Genomic DNA, 20,262 nt, shown 5'->3' on the forward strand with positions numbered 1-20,262 from the left:
ATACATGAAATGCTTTTATAAATGTTTGACGAGATAGACACAAGCAAAACATTCCTCGAATGAATTATGTGGACGTGATAATTGCCACCATTGAATTATGTGGACGTGATAATTGCCACAATTGATATGAATATTTTTCCCCTGATTATTATTGCTTGGTAACCTAAGAATTAGGGAACATCACTAATTTTGAGAATTAGTGCATGCCTAATTGACGCGAATTCTAAAGGTAGCTACCGGGTTTAACACCCCCACCCAGAATGTTCACTAGACGGAAGGGCTAGTGGGCGTGGTGTTTAGTACTTCGAAGTTTATATGATTAATATACTGACGAGATGTTCTGTTTTGGGGATATTATTATGCGCATTATATGTTAAGGTCGGTTACCAAGCCAAGTTATGAAAGCAATGAAAAATGAATGTTATGTATCGAGAGAATGATTTTATACACAAGTTATGTGTATGTTATTTTTGTGCATGAGATATGTGTACGGTTACTAAGATTTATGAAAAAGGATTTCGTACACGAGAAATGTGTACTGTATTTAAAAGATATCGCACGTACATTACAGGTGGGTATAGGATTCGGGTCCATTTGTACCATGCAGCATTTAAATCTTGTGGTCTATCAAAATGATGAATTTTATTGTTTTATGATAAACTTATGAACTCACCAACCTTTTGGTTGACACTTGAAAGCATGTTTATTCTCAGGGATGAAAAAAACCTTCCGCTGTGCATTTGCTCATTTTAAAGACATTATTTGGAGTTGATCATCGCAATGGGACCAGATGTTGGTGATTTCGTCCAGATGGATTAGGACGGGGTATGACAGTATCTTGTTTTGCTTAAGTGTTTTAACCTCACGATCCATTATTTCGACGGGTTCTTCGATGAATTGAAGTTTTTCGTTGATTTGGATTTCGTCTAACAGAATAGTGAGATCTTCTTTAGCAAAACATTTCTTCAAATTTGAGACGTGGAAAGTGTTATGTACAGCCGCGAGTTGTTGAGGTAACTCAAGTCGGTAAGCTACTGATCCGACACGATCAATAATCTTGAATGGTCCAATATACCTTGAATTTAATTTCCCTCGTTTACCAAATCGAACAACACATTTCCAAGGTGCAACTTTAAGCATGACCATCTCTCCAATTTCAAATTCTATATCTTTTCTTTTAATGTCAGCGTAGCTCTTTTGTCGACTTTGGGCGGTTTTCAACCGTTGTTGAATTTGGATGATCTTTTCAGTAGTTTCTTGTATTATCTCCGGACCCGTAACCTATCTATCCCCCACTTCACTCCAACAAAACGGAGACCTGCACATTCTACCATAAAGTGCTTCAAACGGCGCCATCTCAATGCTTGAATGGTAACTGTTGTTGTAGGAAAATTCTGATAACGGTAGATGTCGATCCCAACTGTTTCCGAAATCGATAACACATGCTCGTAGCATGTCTTCAAGGGTCTGTATCGTCCTTTCACTTTGCCCATCTGTTTGTGAATGATAAGCAGTACTCATGTCTTGACGAGTCCCCAATGCTTGAAGCAATGTCTGCCAAAATCTTGAAACAAATCTGCCATCCCTATCCGAGATAATAGAGACTGGTATTCCATGTCTGGAGATAATTTCCTTCAAGTATAATCGCGCTAACTTCTCCATTTTATCATCTTCTCTCATTGGCAGAAAGTGTGCTGACTTGGTAAGATGATCGACTATTACCCAAATTGTATCATAACCACTTACTGTCCTTGGCAATTTAGTAATGAAATCCATGGTAATGTTTTCCCATTTCCATTCCGGGATTTCAGGTTATTGAAGTAGACCTGATGGTTTTTGATGTTCAGCTTTGACCTTAGAACACGTCAAACATTCTCCTACGTATTTAGCAATATCGGCTTTCATACCCGACCACCAAAAGTGTTTCTTGAAATCTTTGTACATCTTCCCCGCTCCGGGATGTATTGAATATCTGGTTTTATGTGCTTCCTTAAGTACCTTTTCTCTCATATCTCCAAACTTTGGTACCCAAATTCTTTCAGCCCTATACCGGGTTCCGTCTTCCCGAATATTAAGATGTTTCTCCGATCCTTTGGGTATTTCATTCTTCAACTTTCCTTCTTTTACAACTCCCTGTTGCGCCTCCTTTATTTGAGTAGTAAGGTTAGTACGAATAATTATATTCATAGCTTTTACCCATATAGGTTCCCTGTCCTTTCTACTCAAAGCGTCGGCTACCACATTCGCCTTCCCCGGGTGGTAACGAATCTCAAAGTCGTAATCATTCAACAATTCAATCCACCTACGCTGCCTCATGTTCAGTTGTTTCTGATTAAATATGTGTTGAAGACTTTTGTGGTCGGTATATATAATACTTTTGACCCCATATAAGTAGTGCCTCCAAGTCTTTAATGCAAAAACAACAGCGCCCAATTCCAAATCGTGAGTCGTATAATTTTGCTCGTGAATCTTCAATTATCTGGACGCATAAGCAATTAACTTCGTTCGTTGCATTAATACACAACCGAGGCCTTGCTTTGACGCATCACAATATATCACAAAATCATCATTCCCTTCAGGCAATAACAATATAGGTGTCGTAGTTAACTTTTTCTTTAACAATTGAAACGCTTTCTCCTGCTCATCCTTCCATTCAAATTTCTTCCCTTTATATGTTAATGCAGTCAAGGGTTTTGCTATTTTGGAAAAATCTTGGATGAACCTTCTGTAGTAACTAGCCAGTCCTAAAAATTGGCGTATATGCTTCGGAGTTTTCGGGGTTTCCCACTTTTCAACGGTTTCAATCTTTGCTGGATCCACCTGAATACCTTCTTTGTTCACTATGTGTCTGAGAAATTGAACTTCTTCCAACCAAAATGCACACTTTGAAAACTTAGCATACAGTTTTTCTTTCCTCGACAACACTAGCACTTTTCTCAAATGTTCTTCGTGCTCTTGATCATTCTTTGAGTAAATAAGTATGTCATCGATGAAAACAATGACAAATTTGTCAAGGTATGGTCCACACACTCGGTTCATGAGGTCCATGAACCCAGCTGGTGCGTTAGTCAACCCAAACGGCATAACCATAAACTCGTAATGACCGTAACGCATTCTAAAAGCAGTCTTCGGAATATCATCCTCCTTCACCCGCATTTGATGATACCCAGAACGTAAATCAATCTTCGAATAAACTGACGAGCCTTGTAGTTGCTCAAATAAGTTGTCGATTCTCGGTAGTGGATAATGGTTCTTGATGGTAAGTTTGTTCAACTCTCGGTAGTCGATACACAACCTGAATGTACCATCCTTCTTTTTGACAACCAAAACAGGAGCTCGCCATGGTGATGTACTTGGTTGTATAAAACCACGCTTTAAAATTTCTTGTAGTTGGTTTTGGAGTTCCTTCATTTCACTGGATGCGATTCTATATGGAGCACGAGCTATTGGTACAGCTCCTGGTACAACGTCCATTTGAAATTCAACGGATCGATGTGGGGGTAATCTCGATAATTCTTTCGAAAATACATCGGAAAATTCTTTTGCCACAGGAACATCACTGATGTTCTTTTCTTCAGGTTTAACTTCCTTGATGTGTGCTAGAATGACGTAACAACCTTTTCTTATTAGTTTTTGCGCCTTCAAATTACTAATAAGATTTAACTTCGCGTTGCTCTTTTCTCCGTACACCATTAAGGGTTTTCCTTCTTTTCGTACAATGCGAATTGCATTTTTGTAACATACGATCTCTGCTCTCTGCTTTTTCAACCAGTCCATGCCAATTATCACATCAAAACTCCCAAACTCTACTAATATCAAATCAATCTTAAACGTTTTGCTAACCAGTTTAATTTCTCGATTTCGACATATTTTATCTGCCAAAATTAATTTACCGTTTGCTAATTCGAGTAAAAATTTATTATTCATAGGCGTCAATGGATCACTTAATTTAGCACAAAAATCTCTACTCATATAGTTTCTATCCACACCCGAATCAAATAAAACATAAGCAGGTTTTTCATCAATAAGAAACGTACCCGTAACAAGCTCCGGGTCTTCTTGCGCTTCTGCCGTATTAATATTAAAAACTCTTCTGCGGCCCTGTCCATTAGTATTCCCCTGATTTGGGCATTCGTTTCTGATATGACCCGGCTTCCCACATCCATAACAAATAATGGCGGTATTATTTGTTCCGACATTACTTGTTCCTTTATTCTTGTTAGCCATTGGTCCGTAAACTTCACACTTCGTCGTACCATGACCCTTTCTATTACACTTAGTACACGATGTCGTACAAAGCCCAGTCGGATGGTATCCTTCACACCTCTGGCATGGTTTCTGCCTCTGGTTGTTATTGTTGGGATTGTTGTTGTTGCGGTTGTTGTAGTTGTTGGAACGGTTATTGTAGTTGTTGTAGTTGTTGGGATTGTTATTGTTGTTGCGGTTAAAGTTGCGGTTGTGGTGGTAGTTATTGCATTTGTAATTGCGATTATTGTTGTTGTTGTTGTTGTTGTTATTGTTGTTGTTGTTGTTGTTGTTGTATTGGTGACTCTTGTCACTATTTTCTTCCCACTTCCTCTTGACTTGTTTCGTGTTGGCTTCTTCGGTCGCTTGCTCTTTAATTCTCCCCTCAATCTAATTTATGAGTTTATGAGCCATTCGACTTGCCTTCTGTATGGAAGCGGGCTCGTGTGAACTCACATCTTCTTGAATCCTTACTGGTAACCTTTTACAAACGCGTCGATCTTCTCTTCTTCATCTTCGAACACTCCCGGACACAATAGGCACAACTCTGTGAATCGTCGTTCATATGTGGTAATGTCGAACCCTTGTGTTCGTAAATCTCCAAGTTCTACCTTGAGCTTATTGACTTCGTTTCTAGGACGGTACTGCTCGTTCATCAATTGCTTAAATGCCGACCACGGTAGTGCGTAAGCAGCATTTTGTCCTACCTGTTCAAGATAGGTGTTCCACCACGTTAACGCAGTACCTGTGAAGGTATGCGTGGTGTACTTAACTTTGTCCTCTTTAGTACACTTACTTATGGTAAACACCGATTCGACTTTCTCGGTCCACCGTTTCAATCCAATTGGTCCTTCGATTCCATCAAATTCCAAAGGTTTGCAGGCAGTGAATTCTTTGTAGGAGCATCCTACACGATTTCTTGTGGAATTAGTTCCACTGCTAGATCCAGAGTTATTGTTATTTTGCATCGCAGCCTGTACCGCGGCTATGTTTGCTGCAAGGAAAACACGGAAGTCTTCCTCGCTCATGTTCAAATTCTGACGAGTCGTCGGTGCCATTTCCTTCAAAAATAGCCCAAAAGAATTAAGTTAATCATATAGAATATTAAGAGTAGTCAATAGTATTTCGTAGCATAATATGAACTCATTTATAAAAGCTTTTTCTTCATATTAGCATTTTATAGTTTTAATTCGGGTAGTACCTACCCGTTAAGTTCATACTTAGTAGCTAATATACAATTCAACTACTACGATTCTATATAAAAAACTTATTACAATAATATTTCGCGTTCAAAATTTTATACAATATTTTACAAACATACAATACCACTATTATACATATAGGATAAAATATAGCACATAATATCTTTGCTACTCGGCAGCTATAAAGGCAATTCTAGTTAATACGCAAGTTGTTCAGCAAAAGAAATAAAGACACATAATTCATAAGTCCAGAAACAAGTCATGCATTCTGGTTTTACTAAGACGACTTCCCATCCTTGGTCTTGTGTAAAGTAACCGTTATGACCATTGTCTAGGCAGATGTTGTAATGTCGCCAAAAGGATGAGGATTTCGTAATGTTCAACAGCCTCGTAATAATCTAAAAACCTTGTTTCTCACCCCAACTACTGAATCCGTCACTTGTGGGAATGTTTCATTTAATAGTTGTAATCCGATGTTCTTTTTCTCACTTTGATGAGAAGCGAACATCACTAACCCGTAAGTATAACATGCTTCTTTATGTTGCATGTTAGAAGCTCTTTCTAACTCACGAAATCCTATGTTGGGATATGTTGAGTCAAAATAGGTTCTTAACCCGTAGCGTAAAATTGCATTTGGGTTCCCCGCATTTAACGCTTTAAAGAAAACACGGCGTAACTTACGGTCTCCCCAATGCGATATACCCTACCTATCAAAGGAAAGCCTTTTGTAAACTAAGGCATTTCTGGAAAGTCTTTCAAATGTTGGACAAGTTAATTTCGCCATAACTAAATGTGCTGATGAATTCTGACCGACTCTAGACAAGATTTCCTCAATCATATCCTCTGGTAGGTCTTCTAAAATATTCGGTTGTCTACCCTTAACGTCCATTTTATTTTTATACTGTAAAATAGACAAGGATTAGATTCGTAAAAGATAATTAACAAACAATACAAATAATTTTTACATAGAACATAAAAGTACAAGCACACTACAATACATATAATACACAACATAATTACAACCCTCTAATCTGAATCACTGGTTTCTTCTTCTTCGGACTTGGTTCGCTTTCCTAATTTTCTAGGAATATATGGTGTTCCTCTAATACGAGCCATTGTTTTCCACAATGGTTTAGAAAAACCTGGTGGTTTAGAGGTTCCCGGGTTATTGTTACATTTTAGAAAATACGGATGTTGTCGATACATATAAAGTTCATCGGGGTTGGAATCAGGTTTCTCTATTTTTATACCTTTTCCCCTATTATTTTCTTTTGCTTTATTAAATTGGGTCGAGGTAATTTCTATAACATCATCGGAATCCTCATCGGGATCTGATTCATCGGAAAATTAGTAATCTTCCCAATATTTTGCTTCCTTGGCGGAAACACCATTGACCATTTTTAACTTTGATCCGTTGGTTGAGGATTTTCTTTTATTTAATCGATTTACTGTAGGTATCAATATTTCTTCCTCCGGAACCTCTTCTTCTTCTTCCGGTTCCTCCTCTTCCGGTTCCTCTTCGGGAATTTGTGAATCTTCCCAATATATATTCTACTCTTCATTGTTATTAGGTGAGTCGATGGAATTTGTACTAGAGGTAGACATCTATCACACAATATCAAACATGTTAAGAGATTAATTTATCACATAATATTTACATGTTACAATTTGTAGTTTCCAACAAAAAAAAAAATATTAAGCAATCATTTTTAAAGAAAACACGGTCGAAGTCCAGACTCACTAATGCATCCTAACAAACTCGATAAAACACACTAATGTAAATTTTCTAGTTCTCTAAGACCAACGCTCTGATACCAACTGAAATGTCCCGTTCATATTGATTATAAATGTTCCATATTAATTGATTTCGTTGGGAGGTTTTGACCTCTATATGAGACGTTTTTAAAAGACTACATTCGTTTTTAAAACAAACCATAACTTTTATTTTATCGACAAGGTTAAAAGGACACCATCTAGATTACCAGAAATGATAATCTAAAAATATCACACTTACATACTTCCAATACATATTGGTTTACAATATTAATATGTTACAACAAAGTAAATCTCGAATGCAGTTTTAAACAATATTATACAAGCATGCTGACACCAAGTCTTGTCCATATGTTAGCATGCAACAGCGGAAGTTCTTAATAATCACCTGAGAATAAACATGCTTTAAACGTCAATAAAAATATTGGTGAGTTATAGGTTTAACCTATATATTATCAAATTAATATAATAGACCACAAGATTTCATTTATTCAATAATCCTACACTCGCAAGTGTATAAAAATCATTCTATGATGAACACCTGGTAACCGACATTAACATAATGCATATAGAATATTCCCCGCATATTTGCAAGTATGTCATAAATTGGCAATCGCAATCACGATATAAATCAAAGTATTAAAGCATTCCAAATTCCAGAATGGAGTTTGTTAGGCTCATAGATCTATCTTTAGGATTCGCGTCAATTAGGGGCCATTTCCCTAATTATTAGGCTACCAGACATGAAGGGGTAATATTCGGTTTAATAATCCAACCATAGAATGTAGTTTCGCGTACTTGTGTCTATTTTGTAAAACATTTAGAAAGCTGCATGTATTCTCATCCCAAAAATATTAGATTTTAAAAGTGGGACTATAACTCACTTTCACATATTTTTACTTCGTCGGAAAGTAAGACTTGGCCACTGGTCGATTCACGAACCTATAACAAATATGTACATATATATCAAAGTATGTTCAAAATATAATTACAACATTTTTAATACGTTTTAATGTTTTAAGTTTATTAAGTCAGCTGTCCTCGTTAGTAACCTACAACTAGTTGTCCACAGTTAGATGTACAGAAATAAATCGATATATATTATCTTGAATCAATCCAAGACCCAGTGTATATACGTCTCAGGCTAGATCACAACTGAAAGTATATATATTTTTGGAATCAACCTCAACCCTGTATAGCTAACTCCAACATTACTGCATATAGAGTGTCTATGGTTGTTCCAAATAATATATATATATGGGTCGATATGATATGTCAAAACATTTGCATACGTGTCTATGGTATCCCAAGATTATATAATATATTAGAATACATGTATAATACAATATGAGTTAGCTAGGATATGATTAATATAGATTTGTTACCAATTTTCACGTAGTTACAACAAGTAAAAATATCCAATCTTGTTTTACCCATAACTTCTTCGTTTTAAATCCATTTTGAGTGATTCAAGTTGCTATGGTTTCATATTGAACTTAAGTTTATGAATCTAAATAGAAAAAGTATAAGTTTATAGTCGTAAATACAGGTTACAAGTCGTTTTTGTAAAGGTAGTCATTTCAGTCGAAAGAACGACGTCTAGATGACCATTTTGGAAAACACACTTCCACTTTGAGTTTAACCATGATTTTTGGATATAGTTTTATGTTCATAAGAAAAATCATTTTCCTAGAAGAACAACTTTTAAATCAAAGTTTATCATAGTTTTTAATTAACTAACCCAAAACAGCCCGCGGTGTTACTACGACGGCGTATATCCAGTTTTACGGTGTTTTTCGTGTTTTTAGGTTTTAAATCATTAAGTTAGCATATCATATAGATATAGAATATGTGTTTAGTTGATTTTAAAAGTCAAGTTAGAAGGATTAACTTTTGTTTGCGAACAAGTCTAGAATTAACTAAACTATGTTCAAGTGATTACAAGTTTAAACCTTCGAATAAGGTAGTTTTATATATATGAATCGAATGATGTTATGAACATCATTACTACCTCAGGTTTTGTGGATAAACCTACTGGAAATGAGAAAAATAACTTGAGCTTCAAAGGATCTTTGATGGCTTGGAAGTTCTTGAAATAGAATCATGACACAAAAACAAGTTCAAGTAAGATTATTACTCGAATTAAGATAGTTATAGTTATAGAAATTGAATCAAAGCTTGAATATGAATATTACCTTGATTTAGAAAGATAACCTACTATAAATAATAAAGGTTTCTTGATCTTAGATGATTGCTTGGAATGGATTAGGAAACTTGGAAGTAAACTTGTAAACTTGGAAGTGTTCTTAATGTGTTCTTGAGTAATTGTTTTTATGATGATTATAGGTAATAACCAAAGCTTGTATTTGATGGTTCTTGCTGGAAAAATAGTAACTTATACGTTCATGGAAGAGAGTGTGTGTTTTGAGAGAGAATTGGGAAGAAAATTGGAAGTGAAATGGAGTAGGTGGTGAGTGGTGAAGGTGAGTGGGGTTAAAAGGAGTTCTTGTTTTTGTTTCCTTGCTCATAAGTCATGCTAGTTGTCTAATTGTTGGTTCCACATGTTTGTTGACTATCTAGGGCTGCTAAGAGCTGAATTATTATATGTATATACCAATAGTATATACGTTTAGGAGCTGGGTATTGTACGAGTACGAATACGGTTGCATACGAGTAGAATTGTTGATGAAAATGAATGAGAATGCAATTATAAGTATTTTTGTTAAGTAGAAGTACTTTGATATGTGTCTTGAAGTCTTTCAAAAGTGTACTAATACATCTAAATACACTACATGCATATACATTTTAACTGAGTCGTTAAGTCATCGTTATTCGTTACATGTAAGTGTTGTTTTGAAACCTTTAAGTTAACGATCTCATTTAATGTTGTTAACCCATTGTTTATTATATCTAATGAGATGTTAAATTATTACATTATCATGATATTATGATGTATGAATATATCTTAATATGATATATATATACATTTAAATGTCGTTACAACGATAATCGTTACATATATGCCTCGTTTCAAAATTCTTAAGTTAGTAGTCTTGTTTTACATATGTAGTTCATTGTTAACATACTTAATGATATATATAATTATCATTTTATCATGTTAAATATAGTGTAACAATATCTTAATATGATACATATGTATTTAGTAAGACGTTGTAATAACGATAATCGTTATATATATCGTTTCAAGTTTCTTAACTTAGTAGTCTCATTTTTATGTATATAACTCATTGTTAATATACTTATGGAGATACTTACTTATCATAATCTCATGTTAACTATATGTATATCCATATATATATATCGTCATGTCGTTTTTACAAGTTTTAACGTTCGTGAATCGCCGGTCAACTTGGGTGGTCAATTGTCTACATGAAACTCATTTCAAATAACCAAGTCTTAACAAGTTTGATTGCTTAACATGTTGGAAACACTTAATCATGTAAATATCAATTTCATTTAATATATATATAAACATGAAAAATTTCGGGTCACTACAGTACCTACCCGTTAAATAAATTTCGTCCCGAAATTTTAAGCAGTTGGAGGTGTTGACGTATCTTCCGGAAATAGGTGCGGGTATTTCTTCTTCATCTGATCTTCTCATTCCCAGGTGAACTCGGGTCCTCTACGAGCATTCCATCGAACCTTAACAATTGGTATCTTGTTTTGCTTAAGTCTTTTAACCTCACGATCCATTATTTTGACGGGTTCTTCGATGAATTGAAGTTTTTCGTTGATTTGGATTTCGTCTAACGGAATAGTGAGATCTTCTTTAGCAAAACATTTCTTAAAATTCGAGATGTGGAAAGTGTTATGTACAGCCGCGAGTTGTTGAGGTAACTCAAGTCGGTAAGCTACTGGTCCGACATGATAAATAATCTTGAATGGTCCAATATACCTTGGATTTAATTTCCCTCGTTTACCAAATCGAACAACACCTTTCCAAGGTGCAACTTTAAGCATGACCATCTCTCCAATTTCAAATTCTATATCTTTTCTTTTAATGTCAGCGTAGCTCTTTTGTCGACTTTGGGCGGTTTTCAACCGTTGTTGAATTTGGATGATCTTTTCAGTAGTTTCTTATATTATCTCCGAACCCGTAATCTGTCTATCCCCCAATTCACTCCAACAAATCGGAGACCTGCACTTTCTACCATAAAGTGCTTCAAACGGCGCCATCTCAATGCTTGAATGGGAACTGCTGTTGTAGGAAAATTCTGCTAACGGTAGGTGTCGATCCCAACTGTTTTCGAAATCGATAACACATGCTCGTAGCATGTCTTCAAGGGTCTGTATCATCCTTTCACTTTGCCCATCAGTTTGTGGATGATAAGCAGTACTCATGTCTAGACGAGTCCCCAGTACTCATGGCTAAGAAAATTGAAGTTGAAATGGATATTGAACCTTCATTCCCTCAAAAGCGTGTAATTCGTAGAAGAAAACAATTTGATGAAAGTTCAAGTGATCAGGATCGGATACTCTCTTCCGAGGAATCATTCAAAGTTAATTATTTCTTATACATTGTTGACCAAGCAATTGTTTCGCTTAAAACAAGGTTTGAACAATACAAAGAGTATGAGAAAAAATTTCGTTTCTTGTTTACTTCTGAAAAGTTGAAGTTATTTGATGAAGACCATCTTAAGTTGAGTTGTTACGATCTTGAAGTCGCTCTCATGAATAAAGATAAAGAACACTCGGATATTGATGCAAATGAGCTCTTCATGGAATTAAAGTTGCTTCGAAAGTTCTTGCCAAGTGAAATAATGAGACCCATCGATATTTTAAACTATTTGAAACAGAAGGATTGTTTCCCTAATGCAACAATTGCATATAGGGTATTGTTGACAATTCCCGTTACAGTTGCATCCACAGAAAGAAGTTTCTCAAAACTTAAGTTGTTGAAAAATTACTTACGCTCCACAATGACGCAAGAACGACTTAATGGATTAGCATTGATATCTATTGAGAATGATTTGCTAGAGAGTGTTGATTATGAAAAGTTGACTAATCACTTTGCTTTCAAAAATGCAAAGAGGTCATCATTATTCATATAACATATGTATATAAATTTTTGATTTAATATTATGTTTTTTTGCAACGGTTATTTTAATTGATGCTAGTATTTATGAAGATTTTTTTTAGTAATATTGGACTTGTTATTATTATATATGAAAGTTTATTATATAAAGGGCCTACTTTTATTTATTGGACAACGTCACAGCCCCTCCTTGCTACTGAAATACTCTGCGTTTAGTCAAATAATAAGGGCCCATTTTTACGTCTCGAACAGGGCCTTCAAAATCAATGAGACGGCCCTGGATATTTGATAAATCAATAAACGCTTATAGGTTTAGCAAACCTTTTTCTTTAATGATTAAGTGATTTATATGTTCTTAATACGATGTGTTAGAAGTTCTAACTTAGAACATCATTAATTATCATTGTAAAGTTAATATTATATCCATAACATGCAATATAAGTCATTTAAATCGCAAAATAGTAGTTGAACGTTAATGTTTGCAAGTTGAATCTGATCAGATTGTTTTGCGATCGATGTTGCGGTCAGACCGCAGTCATCAACCACATAAGGTTGTTGACAAACGACATTTTTGTATTTGAATTATATTTCAGTCGATTTCTCGATTAAAATGTAGATTTATGAACTCATGTTGTTCAATGGCGTATAAGGACATCGTGTCTCATCAAACAAAGATATTAACATTTGAATATTAGTGTTAAATTAGAAATCAACAACATTAAATTTAAATTGAAGCGATTCAAGGATTGCAAAGATACAAATGATACAGACTACAAGTCTACTTAAAATGATCCACCGATTTACAAATCATACATACAACAATTGAACAAACTTATACACCTTCAAACAATACATGGCTAATGATCAAATCCTAATGAAGCCTCCAAATCTCGAGTCAGGTTTGTGAAGCGGTCCAACGAAACGCCAGAAGAAGTGGTTGATACCCAAATTGAGTGTGAACCAAGTATAGCTCCTAACGAGCTTTGGACACACAAAAACACGAGGTGAGAGGCGGTGCAAAAGTAAAGTGTTGAAAACACCTAAACAAATATATTGAAATTCAAACCTCTCAGTCATCACTTTCAATCAAATAACCAAACACCATTAAATCTTCCGAATCTACAAATGACCTGATACCAATATAGCACCTAACAATCACTTGAGAAGCACATATATTGAAGTTAACATTAAATCAATTTAATTATACTTGTGGAATCATGTGCCGAAGTTTACTATGAGAATTAAAGTCTAGCTTGTTAGGTCTTAAATCTTATCAACCATCACCTTTCAATTCAAGGAAATGTATAAAATAACTTAGAATTAAGCATATCATCACGTTCCCACGTGTTTTATTCTAGTAATTTAACCTTGTGTTTTAATATTTAGATTTGCTATTTTATTTTATTACTTTTTCCGTCTCATTATTATATGTGTTCATTATTAGTCGTTTTTTATAAAACGGGTTTGTGATTTGATAATACTTGATTCATTCTTAAAACGTAAAACACCTTTTTAATTAACTATTTTGATCCTTACAAGCCTATGGTTACAAGCCTATGGACTATGGTTGCAGAAATCTCAATTGAGATCAGACGAGAAATCAATTTACTTGTAGACAAAAATAATTCAAATCAAATTATTAGTGTTTATGTTAATATTTCTGTCTATCCTTGATTGACATTCTCTGACTGTTTTTTGGAGGGAAAAACAGTTATGTTCGGTTGCAATCTGTAAGTGTGCAGCCCTTCGAGCAGGACCCCAACCAGGGGCGTTGCCACTTGGACCCTTAAATATTGCGCAACCCCCTTGATCCCACTATATCCGCGATAATGTATATTATAAAATTCTATGAGCGTGCAATTCACATTCTCCAAACCCGTTGTTGAGTATTGCTAGAAACTCAAACTTTTAAATAAATCACAACTACCTAAAATGATTCTTAAATAATAATAAAATCACCAACACTTTTAAATGTCTTTCTTTTTCAATTTTAATGTACCACAAATTGCTTTGTTTGTCTTATTTGATAAAATATATATGAATGAAAACACAATTTAAAACTCAATCTATACTTATAATTTTCATCAAATGTTATATATTATATAACATGTATACAGATATATAGAGTCAAAGTTGAAAGAAGTAAATTTGAGTTAATAGTTAACATTTATAATGAGACGATGTGAGTATTTTTCTTTTTGAGAAAAATATGAATTTAAAACAAAATAGATGATCTAATAATGTATTAGATAGATTGAGACCCGTTTGTTTTTTTTTTCTTATTAAGTTTTGTTGTCTGAATTTAAATAAAACGTCTGTGAGGAATAAGTGATGAATAAATAATTAGTGTTTGTTTTTTGTGATGAATAATCGTCTGAATAATTGAATTTACCAAATTAACCATGTACATAGGTAGTTACTAGAGTAGTTAATAAAAAGTCAGGACCTGAACGGAAATTCACATTTATTTGAATTTTTATACATTAAGACATGTTTTATATATTAAGTCACAAACAAACACTTTCAATATCTTTTCATATTAAGTTCCATGCTATTAAGTCAATTAAGTAAAAAACAAACATGACCCTAATGTTCGATTGAGAAGACCATATACTCCAAATACAAACCAAATTAATTGCAAAAATACTCAACTAACCCAACCAAACAATTACAAACCATTCTAGCATCATCTCTACCGCTACGGGTCTATTGAAATTCAACACTTGAAACACTCCTATCAACACCCGCGACCTCCAAACAACAACCAAGTGTGACGACCAACTAATCGAAGTTCCTAGATCAATCAATACCTGGTAATCCAAATAAATATATTTCAAACCATACTAAATTCCGAACGATAAATCACTCAAACTACCTTATCATAATAGAGACCCGCGCCTCAGGTGACCCCGTATTCCAGGATTTCAGCCCGTTCCGTCTGCGCCTCAGGATAGCTTAAGGATCAGATCCCTATAATGCGGTTCAGGTTTTCTCCCGAAAGTCCGTGTCTACGTGAAAAATGATAGGTGGGCGGGCTATTCCCCGGTCAGTAATTTCAAATACTTGCATTTCAAATTTCAAAAACAATAATAAAAAATACTCCACAGAGACCCGCCTGTAATACTATTTAACCACAAATCACATACTGAAAAGTTAAAAAATAGAAAGCCTAATCTAGTACTTACTTTCAATTTCAATGAACAGAAACAAAAAGTGGATTGCTAATAGTCAATGAAAAGTGATGGGCTAAAAGGGTTTTTGTTTTGATCTCTTTGTTTTCTAGTGCACACATAGTATAACCCATGTTTTGAAAAACATGAAAATAGTACATTAATTTTACCAAAAGTCACAAGTGAGAGTAAAAGTTTGAAAATATTCAGAGCCATTTTGGTGATATGCAAGATAGTTTTACTACTATATGTAAGGATCGTGCACTTAGTGGGGTTAAATTAATGAATGTCAAATGGGTGGTATATGTGTGTGTGATATACAGTAATTAAGTTGTATGTATCTGCTTGGCAGTGACTTAACACACTTGAAACCAGAAAGGTGAGCCCATTTTTAACTACAACTTCTTGTAAGTTTGTGGTAGGGTTTTGGAATTACAAGGTTTGTACTTATGCATTTCATTTGTTTGATTCTTCTTGGAACCTTCTTTATCTATAAAAGATGCTATTTTCTTGATCAAAGAGGTCACCTTGCATGAGAGATTGCATTCATTATGTGTGTATGTGAGAAGATATCAAGTAGGTGTGGGGATCATGAGACTTACAAGACAAGCTCTTTCAACTCATCATGATTCAAGTACTATATAGAAAAGAGATTCAAGATTTAAGGCAACTAAGTGTTTTATCTGATTATCGTTGTTTGGATTTATAATGACAAATGAATACACAATTCAGTTGATTATTTATTTTCACAAACACTTAAATATGTGTGTTCTAATATTTTTAAAAAGTTCCTCAGTTATATTACATTACATTACATTACAAACTATGCTAAATGGCGTACACTAACAAAGAAAATGAGTGGCTAGATTGGGATAATTAAGATGGATTGCATTTTTTATTAAATAATTAAAAATAGTAAATGGCCTAAACTAACAAAGAAAATGGTCTACATTGAGTGTGACAAACTGAATTGCCTTCTTTATTAAAAAAACAAAGATAAATACTAGTACTATTATTCGGAGTATAATTTTAAACGAAGTGATAAACATAATTAAATAGGCGGAGCATTTTGAAATAACGTATACTACTAATCATAAACAAGCGAGGGTTCAAGTTCCTTTCTCCATTTTATCTTATCTTTTTTATTTTATTTTTTAATTAACCCCTTTCATTTTTTAGTGTTTTAGTGTTGATTAAGAAAAATATTCATATTATATGTGTTTAAGTGATTTAGATATAGAAAATTAGATCATGTGGATTTAATACTCGTTGCTCGATGTTCATAAAAAATGGGTAGAAAAAGAAAAGGTGCGTTCAAGTGTGACGAGGCAAAAATCGAGGATCAAGTGGATCGTAGATGGTGATGAAAACTCCCGTTTCTTCCATTCTTCCATTCGAACTTCGAAGAAGATACTCAAAATTAAATATTAGAGGTTTAAATATCAACGGTGTATGAAACGAAGATCCATTAGATATTAAGCAAGCCACGTTCAATCACTTCGAATCTCTTTCCAAAAAGCAGGGTGTAAACAGGATGAAATTCTCGATTGACAATAATCAACCGGCAACAAGACGTATTAGTGAAGAACGGGCTGTACCTCTCGAAATTATTTTTACAGAAGCAAAAGTTCTCGAAGCAATCAATGATTGTGGAGTCTCGAAAGCCCTGGGGCCCGATGGTTTTAAAATAAAGTTCTTCAAACTCTATTAGGACTTGATAAAAAACGACCTATTATTGGCTCTAAACTGGTTTTGGGATAAATGTGAGATATCAAATGGTTGCAACTCCTCTTTCATCATGTTAGTCCCAAAGAAATCGGATCCCATGAGTTTGAACGACTTCGGGCCTATTAGCATGATAAGCTCATATGATAAAATTCTTACCAAAGTTCTTTCCAACCGAATCTGGAAAGTTATCCCGAGTCCTATTGATGAGGTACAATCTGCCTTTATAAAAGATAGATATATCATTGATGGCGCCCTCATCGCTAACGAAGCTACGAGTACCTAAAGAAAAATAAAAGAAAAAGCCTAATTTTTAAAGTAGACTTCGAGAAGGCTTTGATAGCTTAAACTGGGATTATCTTTTAGACATAATGAAAAGAATGGGATTTGGCCTTAAATGGAGGCAATGGATCCTTGATTGTCTCAAGTCGGCTTCCGTCTCCGTTCTTGTTAACGGTTCTCCGACCCATGAATTTAAGCTTGAAAGAGGCATTCGACAAGGTGACCCGTTGTCACCTTTTCTTTTCATTATCGCGGCGGAGGGTTTAAATATACTCACAAAAAAGGTCGTACATTGTGGGTTATTCAAAGGTGTTGAAATCGGGTCGGATAAAGTGTTAATCTTGCATCTCCAATATGCGTATGACATCATCTTTTTTGGCGAATGGAGTAGACAAAATTTTTACAATCTCATGAAAGTTCTTAATTATTTCAAAAAAACTCCAGATTTAAAAGTCAATTATAATAAGAGTGTGATGTACGAGTTAGGGGTTATAAAAGATGAAATAGAAAGTTTGGCCCTTCAAGTTGGTTGTGAAATTGGTGAGTTCCCATTAACTTATTTGGGACTCCCCATTGGATGTAACATGCGTGTCGAAAATTGGAAGGCCGTTGTAGACAAATTTCACACCAAACTCGTTGATTGGAAATCAAAAACAATTTCTTTTGATGGAATGTTGACGTTAGTTAAATTGGTTCTCAATAGCTTACCGCTATATTACTTCTCACTTTTTCGTGCGCCGGTGAGTATCTTAAAAATTTTAGAGAGTATATGAAAAAATTTCTTTTTTTTTTGGGAGGGGGGGGGGGGGGGGTGACAACCCGAAAATTTTCGAACAAATTTAAACTTTATCTTTATATTATTCCGACACGATAAGAAAAGTTTGTTAAGTTAAATCTCAAGAATTTTAAACTATGTTCATACATTCAATTAACTTCGACCATTTTCGACGATTCACGAACAAATGTGTGTAAATAAATATGTAAGTATATAGATATATGTAAATATAAATATAAGTGTATATATAATATTTTGAATTAATAAAATACACTTTAAACAATTGAAATTAAAATAATAAACAGAATAATTAAGTTACTATTAAAATATATATATATATATATATATATATATAATACTAATATAAATCTATATATAAAAATATATATGATTTCTACTAATAATTATTATTATATTGTAATATATATAAAATATATAAAAATTAAATATTCAATAAATGTTATCATATAATATATAATATAATTATTAAATATTACATAATTAATAAATTGTAATAATGATATATTAAATGTAATTACAAGTTAAAATATAGTGGTTGTTATATTATTACATTCATTATTATTAATATTAATATCAGTATTATTACTACTATTAAAATTATAATATATAGATATAAAAGTTTGATACTTGTAAATTTTCACATTATTATCATTATTATTAATATTATAATTATTATTACCCTTATTATTATTTTTTATTATTATTATTAATATAGTTAGTATTATTATTAGTATTATTATTATAATTATCATTATCAAATTCACAAAAATTATTATTGTGACTTATTATTATTATTATTATTATTATTATTATTATTATTATTATTATTATTACTACTTTTATTAAAATTATTATTATTAGTAATTGGATTATTATTAATATAATTATAATTATTAATTATTAATTATAATTATATAAAGATCATACGTACTATTTTTGGGAATCAATTCAGTTGCACATCGTAATCATATTGTAAGCAATTTGCTTTAGGTCGTAAAAATTGATTCCAATTGATTCAATAACAAACAAGAGCAGTTATAGTAGATGGTATTTTTTCTTCTGACAGGATATTTGATGTCGAACGAAATCAAGCTACAAAACAAGTTCCATTGGGTCAAATTAGCTGTAGTAAAATCTGGTTAACCTCTATATAATCACCTACTAATACAATTCGAAGGAAAGCTGAGGAATTAAATTAAAATTTTGAAAATAAGTCCGACTGTTTCTGTTCTTGGTTCAATTATTCAAAAGCAATAAAATGAATCGAAATCAAAAATGTATAAATGCAATCAGGTTATAAATCTTCATTTTAAACTATCTGCAAAGTTGTAAATCCCAATTCTTTTTATCGAGAACGAATTTTAGAGTCAAACTTTTGAAAGTAAAAAGTCAACGATCTGTTCTTCACAAAATTCGAATTCGTTTTTATGATTTCAGTTAAACTGAAGGTTCAGAGAGTTTCTAATAACGATTTTGAACCTTTTTCATTTGGAAATCGTGGTCTGAAACACTCTTAAAAATCGAGTTGATGTTTGAGTTTCAATATTTTTTTTTACTAAAACAGAAGCAGCAGCATTTTTTTCTGTTAATTAAAGGTTACAATCACAGGTCATTATAGTTAAAACCCAAGTCTTAATTCGATTTATATTTCATGGTTATGATATTGGGTACGATTCTGAGTGGGTAATACTTCTGGTCGACTAGTTTCAAATGAAGAAGAAGAGTGACAACAGAAACATGGGTTAAATATTTTTGGGTTCATTATATAAACAAAAAAAGGGCAACAGCCCAATGGTTAAGAGTGTTAGCGGTGAGCGTGAGGTCCAGGGTTCGAGCCCAGCGGATGGCATTTTTTTCCGATTATTTTGAGGTAGTTTCCATTTTTTTTATTATTATTATTATTATTATTATTGATATTATGATTATTATTATTATTATTATTATTATTATTATTATTATTATTATTATTATTATTATTATTATTATTATTATTAGTATTATAAATATTAT

General features: G+C 33.3%; 1 protein-coding gene across 1 annotated transcript; it reads left to right on the top strand.

Annotated features, from left to right (window-relative positions):
- Positions 1-11,608: 11,608 nt before the first annotated feature.
- LOC139843142 (uncharacterized) lies at positions 11,609-12,295 on the top strand. The gene has a single exon (XM_071833213.1). It carries the CDS (start codon positions 11,609-11,611, stop codon positions 12,293-12,295), a length of 687 nt encoding a protein of 228 aa, XP_071689314.1.
- Positions 12,296-20,262: the final 7,967 nt, after the last annotated feature.

Source organism: Rutidosis leptorrhynchoides, chromosome 4 (assembly GCF_046630445.1).
Source record: "Rutidosis leptorrhynchoides isolate AG116_Rl617_1_P2 chromosome 4, CSIRO_AGI_Rlap_v1, whole genome shotgun sequence".
NCBI classification, from domain to species: domain Eukaryota; kingdom Viridiplantae; phylum Streptophyta; class Magnoliopsida; order Asterales; family Asteraceae; genus Rutidosis; species Rutidosis leptorrhynchoides.

What these genes read in the sequence shown, in the direction of transcription:
- LOC139843142 (XM_071833213.1), top strand. Translation starts at nt 11,609, where the DNA reads ATGGCTAAGAAAATTGAAGTTGAAATGGATATTGAACCTTCATTCCCT.